This window comes from Canis lupus, chromosome 2 (genome assembly GCF_003254725.2).
Source record: "Canis lupus dingo isolate Sandy chromosome 2, ASM325472v2, whole genome shotgun sequence".
Classification (NCBI taxonomy): domain Eukaryota; kingdom Metazoa; phylum Chordata; class Mammalia; order Carnivora; family Canidae; genus Canis; species Canis lupus.
In genome coordinates this window covers 67,078,340-67,099,297 of record NC_064244.1, presented here as the reverse complement: position 1 = coordinate 67,099,297, position 20,958 = coordinate 67,078,340, and the positions used below count along the sequence as shown (strand labels likewise).

General features: G+C 43.0%; 2 protein-coding genes and 1 long non-coding RNA gene across 7 annotated transcripts in view; 2 read left to right on the top strand and 1 right to left on the bottom strand.

Moving 5' to 3' along the window:
* Window positions 1-406: 406 nt before the first annotated feature.
* YARS1 (tyrosyl-tRNA synthetase 1) overlaps window positions 407-20,958 on the bottom strand; it is a 30,959-nt gene continuing 10,407 nt past the window's right edge. For all 4 annotated transcript variants that reach the window (XM_025447225.3, XM_025447226.3, XM_025447229.3 and 1 more), the window contains 10 exons: window positions 19,631-19,760; window positions 15,979-16,059; window positions 11,014-11,106; window positions 9,108-9,243; window positions 8,551-8,636; window positions 5,427-5,562; window positions 4,239-4,336; window positions 3,215-3,408; window positions 2,549-2,690; window positions 407-1,282 (listed from right to left, as the gene is read on the bottom strand). In XM_025447225.3, coding sequence (XP_025303010.1) covers window positions 1,172-1,282; window positions 2,549-2,690; window positions 3,215-3,408; window positions 4,239-4,336; window positions 5,427-5,562; window positions 8,551-8,636; window positions 9,108-9,243; window positions 11,014-11,106; window positions 15,979-16,059; window positions 19,631-19,760 — 1,207 coding nt within the window. In that variant the 3' untranslated portion in view covers window positions 407-1,171. The remainder of the gene's footprint in view (window positions 1,283-2,548; window positions 2,691-3,214; window positions 3,409-4,238; window positions 4,337-5,426; window positions 5,563-8,550; window positions 8,637-9,107; window positions 9,244-11,013; window positions 11,107-15,978; window positions 16,060-19,630; window positions 19,761-20,958) is intronic.
* Window positions 5,562-11,901, top strand: LOC112659976 (uncharacterized). 2 transcript variants are annotated; one of them, XR_003136620.3, is made up of 4 exons: window positions 5,562-8,035; window positions 8,912-9,276; window positions 9,720-9,843; window positions 10,465-11,901. It is a non-coding gene; the product is annotated as an uncharacterized LOC112659976 (long non-coding RNA). The 2 variants fall into 2 exon arrangements; XR_003136619.3 differs by having other exon boundaries at window positions 8,776-9,276.
* LOC112659974 (S100P binding protein) overlaps window positions 17,147-20,958 on the top strand; it is a 52,698-nt gene continuing 48,886 nt past the window's right edge. Inside the window, exon 1 of the mRNA XM_049104814.1 lies at window positions 17,147-17,200. The gene's annotated coding sequence lies outside the window, so the exon portion shown is untranslated. The remainder of the gene's footprint in view (window positions 17,201-20,958) is intronic.

Genomic DNA, 20,958 nt, shown 5'->3' with positions numbered 1-20,958 from the left:
TTGGGAAAATGTTCTTTCTGCCTGCTCTAAGTATTGGACCCCAAAATGGGCCTCTTCTGCTTTATCTTTTTTTGAGAGAGAGAGAGAATATCTTAAGCAGGCTCTGTGCTCTGGGCATGGAGCCCAACGCAAGGCTTGATCTTACAACCCTGGGATCATGACCTGAGCCCGAAATCAAGTCTGGTGTTCGACTGAGCCACCAGGCGCCCCAGGCCTCTTTTATCGTCAAAGGAAAAGTCAGTGTCTGTGATCCATCCAATTCATCACAGTCCCTGCTCCTGCTAACATTACAGGGTCAAAAGTCCAAGATACAAGCAGCCTATGCTGGGTGAGGGGCCCGGCAGCTGCTCCACACTTGTGTTTCTCCCTCCTGAGATGGTCCAGCTCACAGTCCCCATCCAGACACTCTTGTTCAGACAGTTTATTTGAATTCATGACAGTGATAGTGATTCTGATTGATGCCTTATGGAGAAGTACCCCACCCTCTCTGAAGAAAGATTCAGGCTGCACATCTGCCATACTTCTGATATTAACCCACAGCTGGTTTAGGGAATGTCCCAACCCAGCAGGATCAAGGGAAAAAAATCACAGGAGCCCCAGGGCAGGCCCTGCCCCCAGTGCCAAGCCTCAAGCCTCACGGTTGGCAGGCACTGGGGAAAGCTGCCCACCACTTGGTAGACCACTGGGTTCTCTGTCTTCCCCTCCCTTTCCTTTTCGAATCCCACAATTTCCTGTTGGGGAAAGGCTGTAATTACCCCAGTTCAGGCACCAGATCCCAGACAGAGGCACAGCTGCTGGGATAACTCTAGGAAAACATGGGAACCAATATTTTTCCAATTAGAAGGACTGTGGCAGAAACCTTTTCTATGAGTTATATTGAAACCAGGTTTCTCCAGTCAGCTGCCAGGGGAAGAAGGTAGAGCTGGACTCCCTGCTGCTGCCCCGACCTCAATACTACCCAGGAGATCAGTGGCTCACCACAGCAGCCCCGACAGGATGTTTCTGGATTCTGGGGAGATTGAGCTGCCACTTACTGAGTTCCACACCTAATAAAGTCCCAAACTTCCTGCTTTGGTGTCCTGGGAGATGGGGAAACGGGGTGAAGGACGGAACAAACTGAGACAGCAGATGACTCAGGGTGACAGGAGAAGGGAGCAGGATGCTGGATTAGCTAGCTGATGTTCCCTCCTTTCAGTGATTTACAGGAGACGCACCCCAGCTTGGTCATGAAGTTGGTTTGCTTCCACTGTGCGATGCAATCCTCAGAGGTTTTAAAATCAGCCTGCACAAAAGAAACAAAAGCAGTGAATGTGGTGGCCACGGGGCTGCAGGAGAGCAGGCTCTTACGCTCCAGTGGTGCGGACAGACCTGCTGGACAGACCAAACTGCTCTGCCAGTGGCTCACCATGGTCTCTCATATCCAAACAAGCACATCTGAGGCATTTAGTTTAGGAAAACAGTCTTGAGTAAGTGCAAAGAACTATGTATCAAGATATCTATTGAATAGTGAAAACCTGAGAACCTCAGTGTCTTACATTAAAGATTAAATAATTTTGTTACATTATGGTAATTATGATATAATACTATGCAATCAGGTACCCCCTCTCAGTGTTTAAGAAGATGGGGAAGTTTTTCTGGCATCAAGTTAAATAAAAAAATAAACCTATAGCAGGACTCAAAGTATAAATACATTATTTCCATACATAGAGTCCACAAAGAAATCCTCACTGATGCTATTTTCTGGTACCTCTAGGCAGCAGGACTATGGATATTTTGTTTTCTTCATGTCCCCTATATTTTGGACATTTCTGCATGGGAAATTTATTTTATAGCCAGATAAAATAAATGATTCAAAAAAGCAGCCTGGAAATGTAGTAAAGAGGAAATGGATAAAACCACCAGCCTGCCACATGCAGGAGGACAGTGGTAGAAAGCACTCTGAACACCTCCCAGAAACACCTGGCGGAGCGAGGATGTGAGGGATTAACTAGGGAAAGCCACAGGTGTAATGTTAGTGCCACGAGGACAGTGAACTGTTGTCGTTTTATTCCCTGATGCAGCCTGAACCCCTAGGGCGATAGCTGCCCATCTATCGGGCTCAGTATCTGTGGGAAGAAGGAACACATTCAGGGGTCCCAGGGACGGGCTGTATGTGAGTCCATGCCCCAGAGGGCAGAGAATGAGTGCTCTAAGACCAAGGTGGGCGGGGGGATCCCCGCTCCATCACTTCTGGTGACCCTGTGTGGCCCTGGCTAATATCCTGCCAGACAAAATAGGGATAATCCTCTGATCATGGACTGAGGATCAGAAGAGGAAATGTCTAAGTCCCTCACACCCCCTCAAATAGTCTATCCACTCTCAGTAGGTGCCAGAGCTCCCGTGCTCTGCAGGCACCTCCTCTAGAAAGGTCTGGACTCAGGAAGGGAGGGGCTTAGAGGCAGGAAAGCCCAGCGTGGGAGCAAAGGCCATGGTGGACTCAGTAGCAAAGCAGTCTGGGGACACAGCACAGGTGGCCCAGGCAGGAGCCAGGGCATTGCCACCTACTTACCTGCAACTTCTCAAAGACTTTCTTCTTGGGCTTGAGCTCTTCATCTGGTTGGCCCTTCTCATAGCCCTTCACAAACACTCGCTCCCCAGGAGCAGAGCCTGGCGGAGGGTCCAGAGGCTCAACTTTGCGGTTTACTCCTTCCCTGAGAAGACACACAGGACGAGGACACGGTGAGGCTGTGGACTGCCCACAGCGGCCCTGGAAGCCAAGGCATCAGGGCCTGTATGGAGGGGCCACAATGCTGGAGGCCCAGGAGATCCTCAGCACTGAGTTACATTTCTGGACGGTATCAGCGTTGCCTTGACCCTCTGTTGGGAGAGATACCAAAATCTGGGCTTTTGGAGGAGGAAGTAGGACAGAACAGAGACAGCAAGGCCCGGACAGCTAGTCAGAATTAGGTTTGACTCCTGGCTCCATCTCTCACTGGTAGAGGGACTTGGGCATGCACAATACTGCTTTGAGCCTTCAACTTCTGTCTTAATAAAACTGACTTTGGGTAAAGTGCTTCACGCACAGTACTTGTACAATAAATAATTCCTTCATGCATCATCTTTTGGATAGTGCTTGCAGGGTTTCCACTTGGCGCATGGAAGGGCACCATGTAGGCTGATTCCCTCCTCTCCCCCCACACCCCCTTCTTGCACTCCGCCCCAAGTTCTCACTTACATAGAGGCACAAAGAAGCATGCCTTGGGACTCGATGCCTCTCATCTTCTGGGGTTTCAGATTGCACAGCACCACCACCAGCCTATCCTGCAATTCCTCCTTGGGCACAAACTGTACCAGGCCGCTCACGATAGTCCGGGGTTCAGCTTCTCCCACATCAATCTTCTCCACATACAGGCTGTCTGCATCTGGGTGCTGCCAGCAAGAGACATTAGTCCCAGACAGTGTCATATGGAATGGATCACGGGCGGGGCCCGATGAGCCCTCTGACTGCTGAAGTGGGCGTCCATTCCTCAGCAGAGGCTCCTAAGGGACCCTCTGGGGCAAACTCTTTCCAGGTCCCGACGACAGTAGAATGGGTTGTAAAGGTACATTTTAGCCTCCACCAAGAGGCAGGCTTTGAGTAGAATGAGGCGTGCAAGGAGTGTCCTCCAGGGGTGAAGACAGGCCTGGACTGTCTGGGTGGCTACATGCTGCGCCAGCCTGGTGGATGGGTGGGGGACAACGCTGGCCGCACCATCTCAAAGAGCACTGGCAGCTATCTCAAGGTTGTTTCAGTAGTTGGGTCTACAGTGAAAAACATTGCTGAGAGAGGGAAAAAAAGCCACAGCAATGGTCCCAGGTCACATAACCTTCTGTCTCTGGGAAAAAGGAAGTCCCTTCCCCATTTTCAGGGGTGGGTGGGATGGGACAGGGCGACAAAGTGCTCATCCAAGATAAGGCCTGCAGCTAAGTCCAGACAAACTGGTAGAGACCAGAGGAGTCTATGGGACCGGATTTAGCGGATAAGCAAGCTCCCTCTGACTAATATCTTCCCCCTCTATGAGTTCCTGGCTGTGGTTGGTTGCATAAGGTCCAGAGGCAGCAAAGGGAAAAGCCTGACACCTGGAGTTAGGCGCCTGTGTTCTGACTTGCAATATGACCTCAGGGATGTTACTTCCCATCCCTGGCCAGGTTTCCTCCAGACGGAAACAGACAAATGTGACCCCTATCTGCCTCTCTGGGATGTGATGAGAAATGAGTACCTTGTCCACACTAATGACTTTCCCCACACGGATATCCAGCCGGGATGGGATGACCTCCTCTGGTTCTGAATTTTTGGCAAGGCCTTTGGCAACTGGCTCTGGGAATGAGAAGAACCCGAGGGGTCAGAACTCTCCTCCTTCACCATGACAGGTCAACCGCTGAGCCCACCCAATGAGGACACCAGCAGGGGTTTAGCGCAGAATGCCCAGAACATACCCACTTTTTTATTTACTTACTTACTTTACTTATTTAAAGATTTTATTTATTTACTCATGAGGGACAGAGAGAGAGAAGCAGAGGCACAGGCAGAGAGAGAAGCAGGCTCCATGCAAAGATCCCGACGTGGGACTCGATCCCAAGTCTCCAGGATCACGCCCTGGGCTGAAAGCAGGCACTAAACCGCTGAGCCACCTGGGCTGCCCCAGAACATACCCCTTTAGTTATATCTTCTTTTTTTTCTTTTTAAAATAATCTCTACACCCAATATGGGGCTCATACTTATGACCCCAAGCTCAGGAGTCATGGGCTTTTACCAAATGAGCCAGCCAGGTGCCCCTAGTTACATCTTTAAAACAGGATCAGCAACCTTTTAGAAGTGACATGCCAGATTTTCATCTATTCTCTCCCTCAGTTATTAGCTGGAGAGGAGGGAAGAAGAGGGATGGTAGTAGTTTTGCTACCTTTAGGTATTTCCATTCATGCACTCCACATACATTTTTCGAGTCTGGAAGGTCACACAAAACCATCAATGTTAATATCTCAGCATCATGGATAAGTGGATGGCTAACTAAGAGCCACTCAGAAGCATATGGAAAGGTATTAGACAAAGCTGAAGATGAGCTTCCCTAAGGAGCTGTACAAGCTCTGCCTGAACAGCTGTGTTACCTCATGGTCTAACCCAGCTGGTCTCTAACCAAAGAACATTTAGTGAAGCATCATAGTATGTATCTCACACCAGGAGACTTCATACAACAGGATGTAATCACTTCACAGTATCGCCCAGACCTAGATCAAGATGACTCAAGTTCCATTCCAGGAGTTAATGGGGTAGGATATCCTTGCACTTCAGACCCCCTGGCTTCTAGGGCTCTCAGTTTGAGACCGACCTTTCCCTGAAGCCCACTGACAGGCTCTCTGTCTGATGTCATGCACCCGTTGGCCCTTCCCCGCTCCCTGGCTGGCCTTACTCTGCTTCGAGGGATCTGGGTAGGCAGCACTGGCCAGTTTCTTCAGTGCAGGAGTATTAAACTTTTCCCGGATAGGATCCAACAACTTGTTCAGGGCGACTTCGACAGAATTCTTGAGGTCTCCAGGGTGTACAACCTGCAGAAGTGTACAAAGGCCCAGTGGAAGGAGGTATCAGAGTGGGGCACAGGATATCTGAGTCTACTAAAGATAATGTGTATGTAGAGTACAGGCTGTTGATCCTCAGAATCACCTTAGGAAGCTGACAAAGCCAAGAGGGGGGAGAAAGGTTTAGGAAGATTATTTTACCTGTCTGAGATTTAGGTTTTTTGACTCTGAATTCCATACTAAATTGAGGATTTTTATTTTATTTTTTTTTAAAGATTTATTTATTTGAGAGAGAGAGAGAGAGAGAGAGCGCGCATGCAGGGGCAGAGGGAGAGAGTGAATCTCAAGCAGCCTCCATGCCCACTGTGGAGCTCCATCTCATGACCTGGAGATCATGACCTGAGCCAAAGTAACTTGAATGTTTTTATTAATCAAATTCTTCTAGTCCCTCCATTCATGCTTAGAGTAGTGGCATGAACCAGGTGTCATTTGCAGGCGGAGAAACAGAGAGGCAACCCAAGGAGACAGCCTGGCGGGTAGCTAAGTAAGTGAGAAGAGCGAGCAAGTGCGTTGGAGTTGAACCAGGGTTAGAGTCCCTGCTAGCTGTGTGAGCCCTGGACCAGGCACTTAATAACCTTCTAAGCTTTAGAGGGTTATTAAGATGCTTTACTTAAGAACTGAAGAGAATATCTATACCTCAGAGAGTCAGAATGAGGATTCAATCCCACAATGTGGGTAAATATGGTGAGTGATTCTAATTTTTTTTTTTTTTATTTATTTATGATAGTCACAGAGAGAGAGAGAGAGAGAGGCAGAGACACAGGCAGAGGGAGAAGCAGGCTCCATGCACTGGGAGCCTGATGTGGGATTCGATCCCGGGTCTCCAGGATCACGCCCTGGGCCAAAGGCAGGCGCCAAACCGCTGCGCCACCCAGGGATCCCTGGTGAGTGATTCTAGTGCGTGGTAGGAGCTCAGCAATTCAATTTTTCTTGTGTCCTGTGACTAGTACTTTTATACTTTTCAAATCTGCCCTGAAAGGCTCTGCTAGATATTCTAAGGGGTATCTCTTAGCCATGAATACCTGTAATACAACAGTGCCTACATTTTAGTTTCTGATGATATTCCTTCATTTCCTTAGGAATTTTTTTTTTTAAAGATTTATTTATTCATGAAAGACACACAGAGAGAGAGGCAGAGACACAGGCAGAGGGAGAAGCAGGCTCCACGCAGGGAGCCTGATGTGGGACTCGATCCCGGGCCTGCAGGATCATGCCCTGGGCCAAAGGCAGGCTCTAAACCGCTGAGCCACCCAGGGATTCCCCCTTAGGAATTTTAAAAGTGCTACTGGCTAGTCATTTATTGGAATAATAAGAAGGATAGAAGAAACATATCTGAAAAAAGAGCCTGAAGTAGCACTAGCCAGTAGCACTTTCTGTGACAGTGGACATGTTCTGTATGTGCTGTGTCACATAGGTGCCACTGGCTGTGTGTGGCAGGTAAGCCTTACTATGTGCCCAGGGCAACTGAGGAACTGAATTGTAGTTTACATTTAAACAGCCACATGAGGCTAGTGGCTATCATACTGGACAGAGGAAGCCTAAAGCTTTTCTATTATTAAAATATGGGGTTTGTGGCCTGCCTCAGGCTGGAGGGAGAGGGTTTCAGGGCAATGGCTGTGAAAATCATCCAAAAAATAGGCCACAGAGTTCATAGGTCTTTTCCTCTATTTGATGTTCAAACCCCCACACTAGGTTGCCTGCAGTGGGCTTCTGGTCTCTGCTTGAACACCTCAGTGATGAGGTCACAAAGTTAAGTGAGGCAGTCCAGCTTGTTGTCATACAACAAAGGTTGCTGCACAGCTCTCCCTGATGTTGATTCTGAACATGTTTCACTATGGTCCCCACCTGTAGACCTGGCTTAGCCCTCTGGGGCCACAGGAAGAAACCCAACCCTTCTCCCATGAGTCGGTCATGTTATCTGAGGAGGATTGGACACAGGCCTGATTCCCAGCCAAACATCCCCAGTTCTTTCAACTGTGCTTCCGTGACAAGGGTTTTGGTCTATTCCCTATCACAGCCTCCTTCCTCTCCCCACCAACACACCCCAGACTATCAAATAAACCTCATAAAACTGAAGTCCAGGGCTGAAGGCACAACTCCAAATGTACTCACAACAGTCGAGAACTGAATGGACTATTGGCTCCCTGGTTCCAGACTCCACATTTCTGATGTCTTACACCAAGGCTTAACATTTCTGATCATCCAATCACACTGATTCAACCCAAAGTCAGAGTCAACCAAAAGCCCCCATTCCAGTCCCCATATGCACCACTATCACATCTTCCCTTTATGACCTGGCCCCTCCTGTCTTGCCCACAATAATTCATGCCTCACCTTTTAGATTCATGTCAGACCATGCCATTTTGCGATTCCACATCATGCTATTTCACCTTCTGTGTCTTTTGGATGTTGTCCCCTCTGCAAAGCTTTGCCGGACAGCCAGGTAATCACTTCCCTATTTTACCTTTGGACTGTGTATACATCATCATCATATAGTCACACAGCCATACTATTTGTTTATACGTCTGCCTCTCTTTCTGAACCATGAGCTTCACAAGGATTTAATCCTCTGGTGCCTAACTCATGGGTACCTAGTAGTTCTTTTGTGAAGCTGTCTGTTGAGATCAGCAGGATCCTCTATGCTGTCCTTTCCTAGATGTTTCTTTTTTAAACCTTGACTATGCACCTCTCCCTAAAATGGTTCATCTTGCTGGGTTTGGTCCTTTATTCCAGGTTAAATCCTTTGCAGAGTGAATAGGATACTAATATATTAGTTTTGTGCCATTTGCTTGCCTAACCTGTGAACCACCCAAATCCTCATTAAGCCATTACTCACAATACACAGCCCTGGAAAGCATCAAGCAGAAACTTGGGGCAGGTACTAGAAATCTGCCTAGGCCAAGAAGGAGAGGTCCATCAGAAGGAATTCAGTGGGGATTACTCCTCCTTTGGGATTACCTCATCAGCAAAGTCCTTTTCTAGGTCCAAGTAAACGGTATAGGTTTTGTTTCCACCCCATTTCTCATCTCGAAGGATCACAAACTCTGTAAGACAAAGGATCCATGACAACAAACTCATCAATAATGGCAGAGTCAGCATTCCTAGCTCAATGTTATGGATATTTAGAGTTTTTGTTGTATATTTTAAACTTTATTATATGGCATTTTATTGTTCTTAAATCAGATGAGCTAGCAACCCAGCGGCATCCAAGCTCAAGGGAAAGGATCGTGCATTACATTTCTTTCATACTTCTCTAATTCAGCATGCCTGTGCCCACCCTCATTTCTACAACCCCTGCCCACCCTATCACCCTATGTAGAGTAACCCAGTGACAATCTCATGGGCAATGAAATGATATCCCAACTGCAAATGTACACTGGTGTATTAGAAGTCAGAGCACAGAATCAGGGAAGCCCATCTCTGAAGGAAGACTCCTGACAAACCACAAGTATGATCACAATACTAGTTTTGCTACTTTGGCCTGGCCTCTGGGAAGCAACCAAGGAGTGTCTTACCGGACTTGAGAGGAAAGAGGACATGCTTGATGAAAGACAAAACTCCATTGTTCTCCACATTTCCTGGCTCACAGAAGGCCTTCTTCAATTTTTTCTTCACATCTTCCTTCCGGTCAAGGAGATCAATCTTGGACTCCTAGAAGCCACGGAGGAGAAAGGACCTCTTATGGTGAGAAATGAGATATGCTCAAATACTCTGTGTATTTTAATGTTTTTTTTTTAAATAGTTAAACATTAACAACTTTAATAAAAGCAGAATTAATCAGAGTCAAGAACCACTCACAACATTGCCAAAAATAATGATTTCAATGTTCCTGTGTTCTTCTAAGGCCTTCAACACAGAACATTGTTACAAATTTATAGTTCTTACAAACTTCTAGTTGGAGAACAAATGTCTACCCTTTGCTTTTTCACTTGAGACTATATTGTAAGTATTTCTGAGTGGCTACCTAGTCTTTCCTTATAATTTTTATGCTGTATCATATTCCCAATTATTAGTGACAATATACTTTCTAAACTGTTAAATTATTTTCTAATTTTTGTAAATTATATGCAATATTACAATGAACATCTCTGCAGAGGTTTTTTTGTTTTTGTTTTTGCTCTCTCTAGGATTCTTTCCTTAAGCTACCTAAAACTGCTAGGCCCAAAACTATTTTCTCAAAGGAGCATACTAATCGTTACTGCCCAAAACAGTGTGTGAGAGGACTTGCTACATGGCAACCCCCAATACCAGGTACTGTCTAGTATCTAGAGCCGTTTTCCCTTTCAGGGTAATAGGTATTGTTTCTTATTTTGCAGTGAGTAAGCTTATGGTTCTTGGTGTTCAGTGGTTACCAAATTCTGGTCCATGTATGTCTGTATATGAATCATCTGGAGTGCTTTTAAAAAAAAGTAAATCACTGGGAGATGAATCAAAATCTCTTGAGGCTGGGCCAGGAATCTGTATTTTTGAAAAGCTCTCTGAGTGATTCTGATGTAGTCATGTTCAGAAACTGCTACTAACTCTGATTTTTCCAGGGTTAACATACAGTGAATGTTACTAAATGGTGTGAGTGGTATGATAGTTTGTCAAAGAAATAACTAATACATGGAGCATTTTAACACAGAGAAAAACAAATGAGTATATTATTCTAAAAACTCTAAGTTTCCATGCATAAATTTACTGATCTCTGTTCAAAAAACTGAGAAGCCAGACTGAAGCTAGATGAACACCCAACCATGACTTTAATCAGAATCACCTGGTAAAATATGAAAGTAAATACAGATTCCTGATATTGTCCAGAACTACTTTATCAGAATCTCTAAAAACAGTCTAATCGATGCTTTTTTTTTTTTTTTTTTTTTAATTCCCTAGGTATTGCTGAAGCTCAGCTGTGTTTGGGAATCCAGAATTCAACCTTTCACATCTTTGGGTTCCACTAAGGCCCCCATTCTGTACCCTTAGGGATCAAAACAAAAGTGTACTTTTCCTAAGCAGGACTTTTAAATGTTAAAAGATACTGGAAAAAAAAAAAAAAAAAAAAAAAGATATTGCAGTTATCATATTAGTTATGTCAAACATCACCTGAGAATTAAGATGCTATTTGGTAAAATGCAACCCTAGCCTCATTAACCTCATTAAGAAGGCTGAATTTTATCACAGTTCTATGAATGAAGAAATTACTTTTGCTTGTGCGTTTTATCAGCAGCAATAAAACTGTTAAAATTATGATTGGATCCCATCAGGACTGCTTCTTGGTCCTTTAGTAGTCAAGAACCACTGAAATTAATTGGATGACTTTAGGTTCCTCATAACTCAAATTTACAAGAATTCTAGTTAGCCGGGTGACTCTTTTCTCGAGCCCGCAATCTCTTCATCTCTTGCTGAAGATTTCTGAACTCAAGTCAGAGCTAGCAAACCCACCTCTTCTGAGGAACTCATTTTGCTGCCAGTTAATCCCGGAACCATAGGATTCATCAGATGGACCCGTTTTGAGTAGCCAAGTGCAGGGAGATACTGAGGAGTTAGAAAGAAATGCACAAACCAAGTATTAGTATAAATTTCTCCTAAGTGCTCCAATCTCATCTAATTTGGCCAGCAACTTAATAGTTTGATACAGTCCTTCCAATCTTTTTTTCTACCAAATATACAACCTTTCCTTCTTTCTTTTTTAAAGTTTCTTTTTAAACTTAGTTAACATACTGTATAATATTAGTTCAGGAGTAGAATTTAGTGATTCTGCACTTCCATACAATGCCCGGTGCTCATCACAAGTGCCCTCCCTCCTTAATCCCCATCACCTATTTCACCCCTCCCTTACCTCCTTCCCGCCTCTGGTAACCAGCAGTTTGTCCTCTATAGAGTTAAGAGTCTGTTTCTTGGTTTGCCTTTTTCTCTTTTTCCTCCCTTCATTCATTTGTGTTTTGTTTCTTAAATTCCACATATCAGTGAAATCATATGGTATCTGTCTTTCTCTGAGTGACCTATTCTGCTTAGCACTATACTCTCTACCTCCGTCTGTGTCATTGCAAATAGCAGGATTTCATTCTTTTTTTTTTTTTTTTTTTTGTCGCTGAAAAATATTCCATTGTGTTGAATATACAACCTTTTGATGGTGTATATATAAAGTTAGGGACATCTCGGTGGCTCAGTGGTTGAGCGTCTGCCTTTGGCTCAGGTTATGATCCTGGGGTCCTGGGATGGAGTCCTACATCAGGCTCACTGCAGGGAGCCTGCTTCTCCCTCTGCCTATGTCTCTGCTTCTCTGTGTGTCTCTCTCATGAATAAATAAATAAAATCTTTAAAAAATTATTTTTTTCTCAACCACTTTTCTATTAGTATTACAGTGTGATTTTTACATTACGATGGATTTACTCTGCCACCAGAAACAACCATAAAAGGTAAGGTGGAAATATATAAAATGACCATTTGTAGGCATTCAATAGCAATAGGTGTACACTATAAATCTTGACAGGAGGGAAAGCAAAGGTGACCCACACTCACCCTTACTTTCTCCTTGAGGGCTCTTTTCCCAAACCAGGTGTTGAGAAAAAGAGAACAGATGTCTGATGAAGCAGAGGAGACAGAGATTGGGGTTCAGGGCTCCCAGGAGGCTAGGATTTGGGAAGGGTTCCAGAGTGAAGTGAGCACCTTACCCCCAAATCTAAGTCAAAACTCCCCACTATTTCTGTGCTAACTCCTAGCTATGTGTGCATACAGAAGGATGCCAGGGAGCCTAGCAGATAACAGGTGCTGGGAGGCTGGAGATCTGCACAGAGATTTTAAACACCGTATAGTGCTGGGGAAACAGAGGTTGAAGTTTAGATCCACTCAGAGTGGAGAGGTCTTTGTGAACACCCTAAGATTTGGGTTTGAGACTCCAGAAAAGTCATATAACAGGAATACGGACCACATCACAGGAGGAAGGGCAAAATTGAAATAGACCTGTTCTGACAAAGCCTAGAACCAGCCCCATGACAGGATCAAGGTGATAAGGCAGTAATTTAACAGTCTACAGAAAGCACAGCACACTATAAACATAATCCAGAGTCTCTACAACATATCTACAATGTCTTTGATATAAAAAAAAGTATTAGAAACGAGAAACAGAAAAAAAATGGCTGATAGTTAAAACAGTCAATAAAAGCAGACCTAGGAATAATCCAGATATTGGAATAAAGATCATAAAAAAGATCTATAAATAAAGATCTATAAAAGAGAACCAACTGGAAGCTCTAAAATGGCATGATATGATTTAACAGAGGACAGGATTGGTGAACTTGAAGAAATGTCAGTAGAGAATAATCAAACTAAAGCACAGACAGGACGAAAAAAAAAAAAGGGAAACAACAGAATATAAGAGATGTGTGGGACATAGTCAGGAGGTCGACCCTATGTATAATTAGGGTCCCAGAGCAGGAGAGAGAATATGACAGAAGCAATATTTAAGGAAATAATAGGGGACAATTTCCCAAAACTGCTGAAAACACTCAGGAAGCTCAGCAAAATCCAAGTAGGATAAATACCAAGAAAACTATATCCAAGAACACCATAGTCAAATGCTGAAAATCAGAGACAAAATGCTAAGAACAGCTGGAGAAAAGCTGTATTATCTATAAAAGAGACACAATAATATTTACAGGTGATTTCTCAATGAAAACTAAGGAAACCAGAGGCAATGGGATAGCTCTTTAAAGTGGTAAAAGAAAAATAACCGCCAACCTAGAATTTGATATCCAGGGAAAACAAAAGAAAGATGTTTTCAGACAAAAGATAGCTGAAAGAACTCATTATTTATGACCCGTGCTACCAATGGCAATATTGGGGCAGAGGGGAGGAGGCATTCTTTAGGTTGAAGGAAAATGATCCCAGATGGAAGCCCAGAGCCACTGGAGTGCTGGAAGGAGTCAAGAGTACCAGGAAAGGTGAGTAGGGCTAAGTATATACATGAAAATTGATTGTTTAAAAAGGAATTTATAATAAAGTCTTGGGACTTAAAATACATGTAAAAGTGAACTATATGACAATAGCACAAATAGCAAGAAGGACTTAGAAAAAATTGTAGGAAAAAAAAAAGAAAAAATTGTAGGTTTTTACATCATTGAGATGTGGCAAAAATATCTAATTTAAACTATAACACATTACAAAGACCCATGTTGTAATCTCTAGAGCATGGGTGGGCAAACTTTTCTGAAAAGGACCAAATAATATTTTAGACTTTGGGACTTGGCACACACATGGTCTCTCCATACACACACATACCATTTTTTTTTTTTTCACACATACCATTCTTAGAGCTTGTGAGTTTCACAAAAATAAACCATGGGCCATCTCTGCTAGAATAATAAAAGTAGATTCAACTAAAAAGTTAACAGAGGAGGGCAGCCCAGGTGGCTCAGAGGTTTAGCGCTGCCTTCAGCCCAGGGCGTGATCCTAGAGACCCAGGATCCAGTCCCACTGTCAGGCTCCCTCTGGGGAGCCTGCTTCTCCCTTTGCCTGTGTGTCTCTGCCTCTCTCTCTCTATCTCTCATGAATAAATAAAATCTTAAAAAAAAAATAAGTTAACGGAGGAGATAATATGAAATACTTAATCAAAAAATTTACATTTTAAGCATTCCTCATTCATTAAATATACCCCAACACCATAAGCCAGTCTGAAAAAGATATGACCTCACTCATATGTGGAATTTAAGAAAAAAACAAAGTAGCAAAGGGAAAAAAAGAGAGAGAGAGATAAACCAAGACATAGACTCAATTCTAGAGAACAAACTGATAGTTACCAGAGGGGAGGGGGATGAGAGGATGAGGGAAATAAGGGATAGGGATTAGACGCACACTTGTCCTGATGAGCATTGAGTAATGTAAAGAACTGGTGAACCAGTATATTGTACACCTGAAACTAATATAACACTGTATGTTAACTATACTGGAAATAAAATTAAAACAATAAAAAGAAAATCCAAAAGCCATTTAAAAAATACTATATAACATTTCATCGTGATGAGTTATCATAACATATATCATTTAACAATCCCTTGCCATTGGATGTGGGTTTATTTCTAGATTTTTAAAAAATATTTTATTTAAGTATTTTTTCTTTTTTTAAGATTTAATTAATTTATTCATGAGAGACAGAGAGGGAGAGAGGTAGAGACACAGGCAGAGGGAGAAGCAGGCTCCATGCTGGGAACCCAACGTGGGACTCCATCCAAGGTCTCCAGGATCACGCCCTGGGCTGAAGGCAGCGCTAAAACACTGAGCCACCTGGACTGCCCAAAAGATTTTATTTTTAAAAAGACTTTATTTTTAAGTAATATCTATACCCAGTGTGGGGCTCAAACTCATAAGCCTGAGATCAAGAGTTGTATGCTCTACCCACTGAACCAGCAAGGCATCCCTATTTCTAGATTTTACCTTTAAACTGATAATGTGATAAAATAGTTTCATACATAACTGAAGTTGCACTTTTAAGATTATGTCCTTAGCACCAATTTGTATAATTATTATGGCAAACTACCCTCCAGAAATTGACATTTCCGCTAACAGTGTTTTCTCCATACTCTTGCCAAGATGAGGTTTTGAGAAGCTTTCAGAAATAACAACCATTTCTCAGTAGCCCTTTCTATTTTATTTTATTTTATTTTATTTTATTTTATTTTATTTTATTTTTTTTTTTTTTCAGTAGCCCTTTCTAACTTACTCAAGTTCTTCCCCCAAAAAGAACTATTAAGGGTATGCTCTGATTTCCTCCTTTAAACCTTGTTAAAGGGCAGCCCCAGTGGCACAGCAGTTTAGCGCAGCCTGCAGCCCAGGGTGTGATCCTGGAGACCAGGGATCAAGTCCCACGTCAGGCTCCCTGCATGGAGCCTGCTTCTCCCTCTGCCTGTGTCTATGCCTCTTCCTCTTTGTGTCTCTCATGAATAAGTAAATAAAATCTTAAAATAAATAAATAAATAAATAAATAAATAAATAAATAAATAAATAAATAAACCTTGTTAAAGAGTTTCTCAGAAATGAGTGGTTTATGTGAGATCCAGAGCAATACGGGCTGAATGCTCTGGGAAAGGCCAGTAGTTCTGACTGGTGGTCCTTGTCCCTAGAAATTATTAGGAAAGAGCAAATCCAACAGGTCTGGGGACAGCTTCCTAGTAGCAGCAAGAGCATGGGCTATTTGAGTTAGATAGGTTTGAGTGCTAATTTCTGCTCAGTCACTAGCAGTGTGACAACTGACAACTTTCTTTCTTGACACTTAGTTTTCTTGTCTGCAAACCAGGGAGAACAATACCTACCAAACAATATAGTTATGAGTAGTGGGACTGGCATATTCAAAAAAATTTAATTGCATACCCGAGGTACAAAAGGAAAAAATATAGGAAAGAGGATACGTACCTTCTCTGCAAAGGTAAAAATCTTTCTCTGATCAACACCTCCAAATTGGGCATCTACTTTCAAATACTCTTCATCTAATGCCTGTGGAAAAAAACACATGAGCATAAACTCCTACTGTATTTCTTCTATATGGATCTGAGATACCAGAAAGTTTTGAAAATCATACTTTTTTTTTTCCCAGAAAGTAGAGCCAGGAAGCAAATATAGCATCCAGCCTCCTTGTAGGCCTCAAGAGTGGCATAAACATTTGCTGAGTGCCTGAGGTGAACCGTACTCCATGTAGATGTCATGAAGGAAAATGTTAACAGCCCCTGCCTTCAGGAAGCTCACAGACTAGTGGGGCAGGGAGGGAAGAAGACACACCACAGTCATGTCAAAGGTACCCAGTGAATAAGGCAGCCTGTGACAAATGTCAAATAATGGCATAAGAGGGCCCCCTGGGTGGTTCAGTTGGTTAAGCATCTGCCTTCGGCTCAGGTCATGATCCCAGGGTCCTAGATGGAGCCCTACATTGGGCTCCCTGCTCCTCAGGTAGCCTGCTTTTCCCTCTTCCTCTGCCCCCTCTTGTCCTCTCTCTCTCTCTTTCCCTCAAATAAATAAAATCTTTTTTAAAAATGGCATAAGAAGAATGTGCTGTGAGAGCTCAGAAACAAAAAGCAAGACTAAACTCGTAAACAAACAGGTATTATCACATACTACATGCCAGGCCTAGTGCCAGCCCTTTGGATGCAGAGTTGAATTGGATCCAAACTCAGCCTTCAAGAAGCCCATTATTCAGTTGAAAAAAGAGGCATATAAACATAATTTCAGTACAGTGTGTAAAGGGCTATCCCAGATGTTCATTTAACGAACAGTGCTAGTAGCTGGTCAGACAGGTGGCAGTGAAGGCTTCCTGGAATCAGACTGTGGGCTGAGCTTGGTTTTGAAGAATATATAGATGTTTTTCACCATGGAGAGGAAACAGATGTCAGAAGGCAGGGAGGTGTGAAATGTTTAGGGAAATTATGAGTGATTTAGTTTGCAAAAGCACAAACGTAAGCGGATGGAGGAAGTGGTTAGTGAAGGCATCAGAGAAGTAAGGATCCTGAATACCACACTAGGGTGTCTAGCATCATCCTGGCCCACACTGTAGAAAGATCATACCAGTCAGAGGGCAGGGCACAGAGTGGAGGCCTTTGGACTGGAGACAAAGAGAACGGTGAGGAGGCTGCTGTGAGTCCAGGTAAGAAACGATGCTGAACGATGTCAGTGGGAATGGAGAACAAGAATATATGTAAGAGATTTTAAAAGTAGAATTGATAAGATTTCATGTCTGATTGAATGGAGGGAAGAGGAAGAAGGAGAGGAAGAGAAAGGTGAGCAAGCAGGAACAATCTAGAAGAGCACTGTCCACTAGAATATTCTGGAATGATGAATATGTTCTATGTCTGTGCTGTCCCAATAGGTTAGCCACTAGGTGCATGTGGCCTGTGAACACTTGAAATATAGCCAATGTGACTGAAACCTAAAAACTTTAATTGTAATTTTTTTTTTTTTTTTTATGATAGTCAGAGAGAGAGAGAGAGAGGCAGAGACACAGGCAGAGGGAGAAGCAGGCTCCATGCACCGGGAGCCCAATGTGGGATTCGATCCTGGGTCTCCAGGATCACGCCCTGGGCCAAAGGCAGGCGCCAAACCGCTGTGCCACCCAGGGATCCCTGTAATTATTTTTAATAGCCATATATGACCGTAACTAGAGGAGAGGCTGCCATAGGGGACAGTGCAGATCTAAATGTCTCCAGGCTTAACACATAGAAAGCTCTTTTGGAAGTGATAAGGGAAGACTTGATATTCTTATACCAAATATATTTTTTAAAGAGTTTATTTATTTATTTATTAGAGAGAAAGAGAGAGTGTTTGTGCTCAAGCGGGAGAAGAAAAGGGAGAGGGACAAGCAGACTCCCTGCTGAGCATAGAGCCTGATGCAGGGTACCATCCCATGACCCTGAGATCATGATGTGAGCCAAAATCAAGAGTTGGACGCTCAACTGACTAAGTCATCTAGGCGCTTCTCTTATACTAAACATTATAGAAATACACAAAGAGGGGCACCTGGGTGGCTCAGTCTGACTCGGTTTTGGCTCAGGTCATTATTTTCGGGTCATGAGATGGAGCCCTGCATTGGGCTCCAAGTTCAATATGGAGTCTGCTTGAGGATTCTCTGTCCTTTCTCTCTATCCAGCCCCCCACTTGAGAGTGCACATGCTCTCTCTCTCTCATACACAAATAAAAATCTAAAAAAATATATACAAAGAAAAAGTTAAGCCTATTATCATTTTTGTCCTACCTTTTGAGCTAGTAACCAGTATTAACAACTTGGTTTGAATTTTTCTATCTTCTCCTTGCTCAACAAATACATATGAAATATGATATGTTTTGTTTAATGGAAAATAGATGCCTAAAAAATATATATATTTTGTTTTATTTTTGTTAAAGATTTACTTTTTTTTTTTTTTAAATTTTTTTATTTATTTATGATAGTCACACTGGGGGAGGGGGGCAGAGACACAGGCAGAGGGAGAAGCAGGCTCCATGCACCAGGAGCCCGACATGGGATTTGATCCCAGGCCTCCAGGATCACACCCTGGGCCAAAGGCAGGCGCCAAACCACTTCGCCACCCAGGGATCGCAAGATTTACTTATTTTAAAGAGAGACAGAATATGCCTGTGGGGTGTGTGTGGTGAAGGGAGGGACAGAGGGCGAGAGAGAAAATCTCAAGCAGACTCCCCACTGAGTGTGGAGCCTAATGCGGAGCTCGATCTCATAACCCTGAGATCATGACCTGAGCCGAAATCAAGAGTCAGCTGCTTAACTGAGCTACCCAGGCACCCCACCAAAAATTTATCTTTACACATCACTCTGAAATTTTCTTCATTTCAGAGATCTTGATCAATATAAAGAAGATGTGTGACGTTGCACAGCATTCTCTGGGAGAACTGGCTTCCATGTGTGTACTGTATTCTGCAGACATGAAAAAAAAATCCATTTACTATTTATGTGTAAATAGCCTGGTTATCAGGCCATTTTCAGCCAATAGTTACATCCAGTGTACCTTTGCACAAAAGACTTAAGGTGTGGTATGCCAGTATGATCTGTAAATAACTGGTGTGAATTCCGTGTATACCTATGTAAATACATTTGTTAACTGAAATGAACATAAAGAAAATATAAAATCTGGGGGCACCAGGCTGGCTCAGTCAGTGGAAGGTGTGGCTCTTAATCTCAGGGTTGTGAGTTCAAACCCCACACTGGGATATAGGGTTTACTAAAAAACAAACAAACAAACAAACAAAAAAACCAAAAAAAAAAAAAACAAAAAAACCAAAAAACAAAAAACCCCGAAAACATAAAATCTGCAAATAAGCTGATTTATAAATTAAAAAAAAGATGTGTGAGACGAGCAGTGTTTTAAAGGGCAGATAGATAGGGGAGGACCTACAGCTGAAAAAGTCAAAAGGCTTGCCAGAAAGGGGGAGGGAGACCAGAAGGCCTGCAGCACAGGGAAGGAACAGCAAGTACTTGGGCTTCATTACAACTGAGAGACGGATTTGTGACCCGTGGTTAGAAACAGAGCAGAAAAGGTCATTGGGCAACTCCACCCCTCCTGAGTACCTGTAATCCGGGGTACAGCAGACCACTCAGCAAAGGGTGTTCCACCTGCTTTACCACCTCAGCCCCAGCTTTCTTGGCATCGTGCTGTGTGACCACAGAGGAGAGTCTGTACACATCTAGTGTGTACTCTCTGAAGACGAAAGGAAGTGGGGAAGGCGTGAGACTGGGCCGAGACCTCACTTGATCGTAAAGCATTAATTCATTCTCCCAATCTTAAGACAATCCAAGACAACTCTGCTGCCTGGTAGCTTCTAAAATGTGACTGGTTCTTCCTTTTATACAAAATACCACTTTATTTTTATGTCTTTTTCTTTTTTACAGATTTTATTTATTTGAGAGCAAGAGAGACAGAGGGAGCACAAACTGGGGTGGGGGGGCAACAGAGGGGAGAGGGAAAAGCAGACTCCCAGGTGAACAAGAAGCCCACAACGTGGGGCTTGACTCCAGGAACCTGAGATTATAACCTGAGCCAAAGGAAGACACTCAATTGCCTGCGCCAGTTAGGTGCCCCTGTGTCTTTTCTTTTTAAACATAGCTTCAATTAATCTTCTTCACTTATTTCTTGAAATACTGCTTCTTTACCCTTCCATTCTCTTTTTCTGGAATGCCTGTTAAATAAATATCAGATTTTGCTATCTTCCATGTCTTTTTTTTTTTTAAACTGAAATACATATAAGGAATACTGTACCCATTGTTCAGTTTAAGAAAGAGGACTTAATTACTTCTGAAGTAATTAAGCTCCTATGAAGTTTAGAAGCTTCACAGCTTTAGAAGCTCCTGTGCTCTACCACCTGCCATAATCCTATACTACTTCCTCTTCTTCCAGAGTAACTACTATCCTGAACTTTTGAGTTTCTTTCCAGTTTTATATATTTGTATCTATAAACAATGTGTTAAAAATATTGTGTGTATAACCTGGTATACAAATGCAAGTTTCTTTCTACATGCCTAGGAATAAAATTTCTGGATCATAGGTAATTTGCATCTTGAGCTTTGGTTATTAATTTTATTACCTAATATTATCTTTATTTTAAATTTTGCCAACTTGATAAGCATGAGTGGTTTTTTTTAAGATTTTTTTTTTAGGGCAGCCTGGGTGGCTCAGTGCCTTCAGCCTGGGGCATGGTCCTGGAGTTCTGGGGTTCAGTCCCACGTCAGGCTCCTAGCATGAAGCCTGCTCCTCCCTCTGCCTGTGTCTCTGCCTCTCTCTCTCAAGAATAAATAAAATAAAATAAAATAAAATAAAATAGGAATTGCCTTAAAAATTTATTTATTTATTTATTCATGAGACAGAGAGAGAGAGAGAGGCAGAGACATAGGCAGAGGGA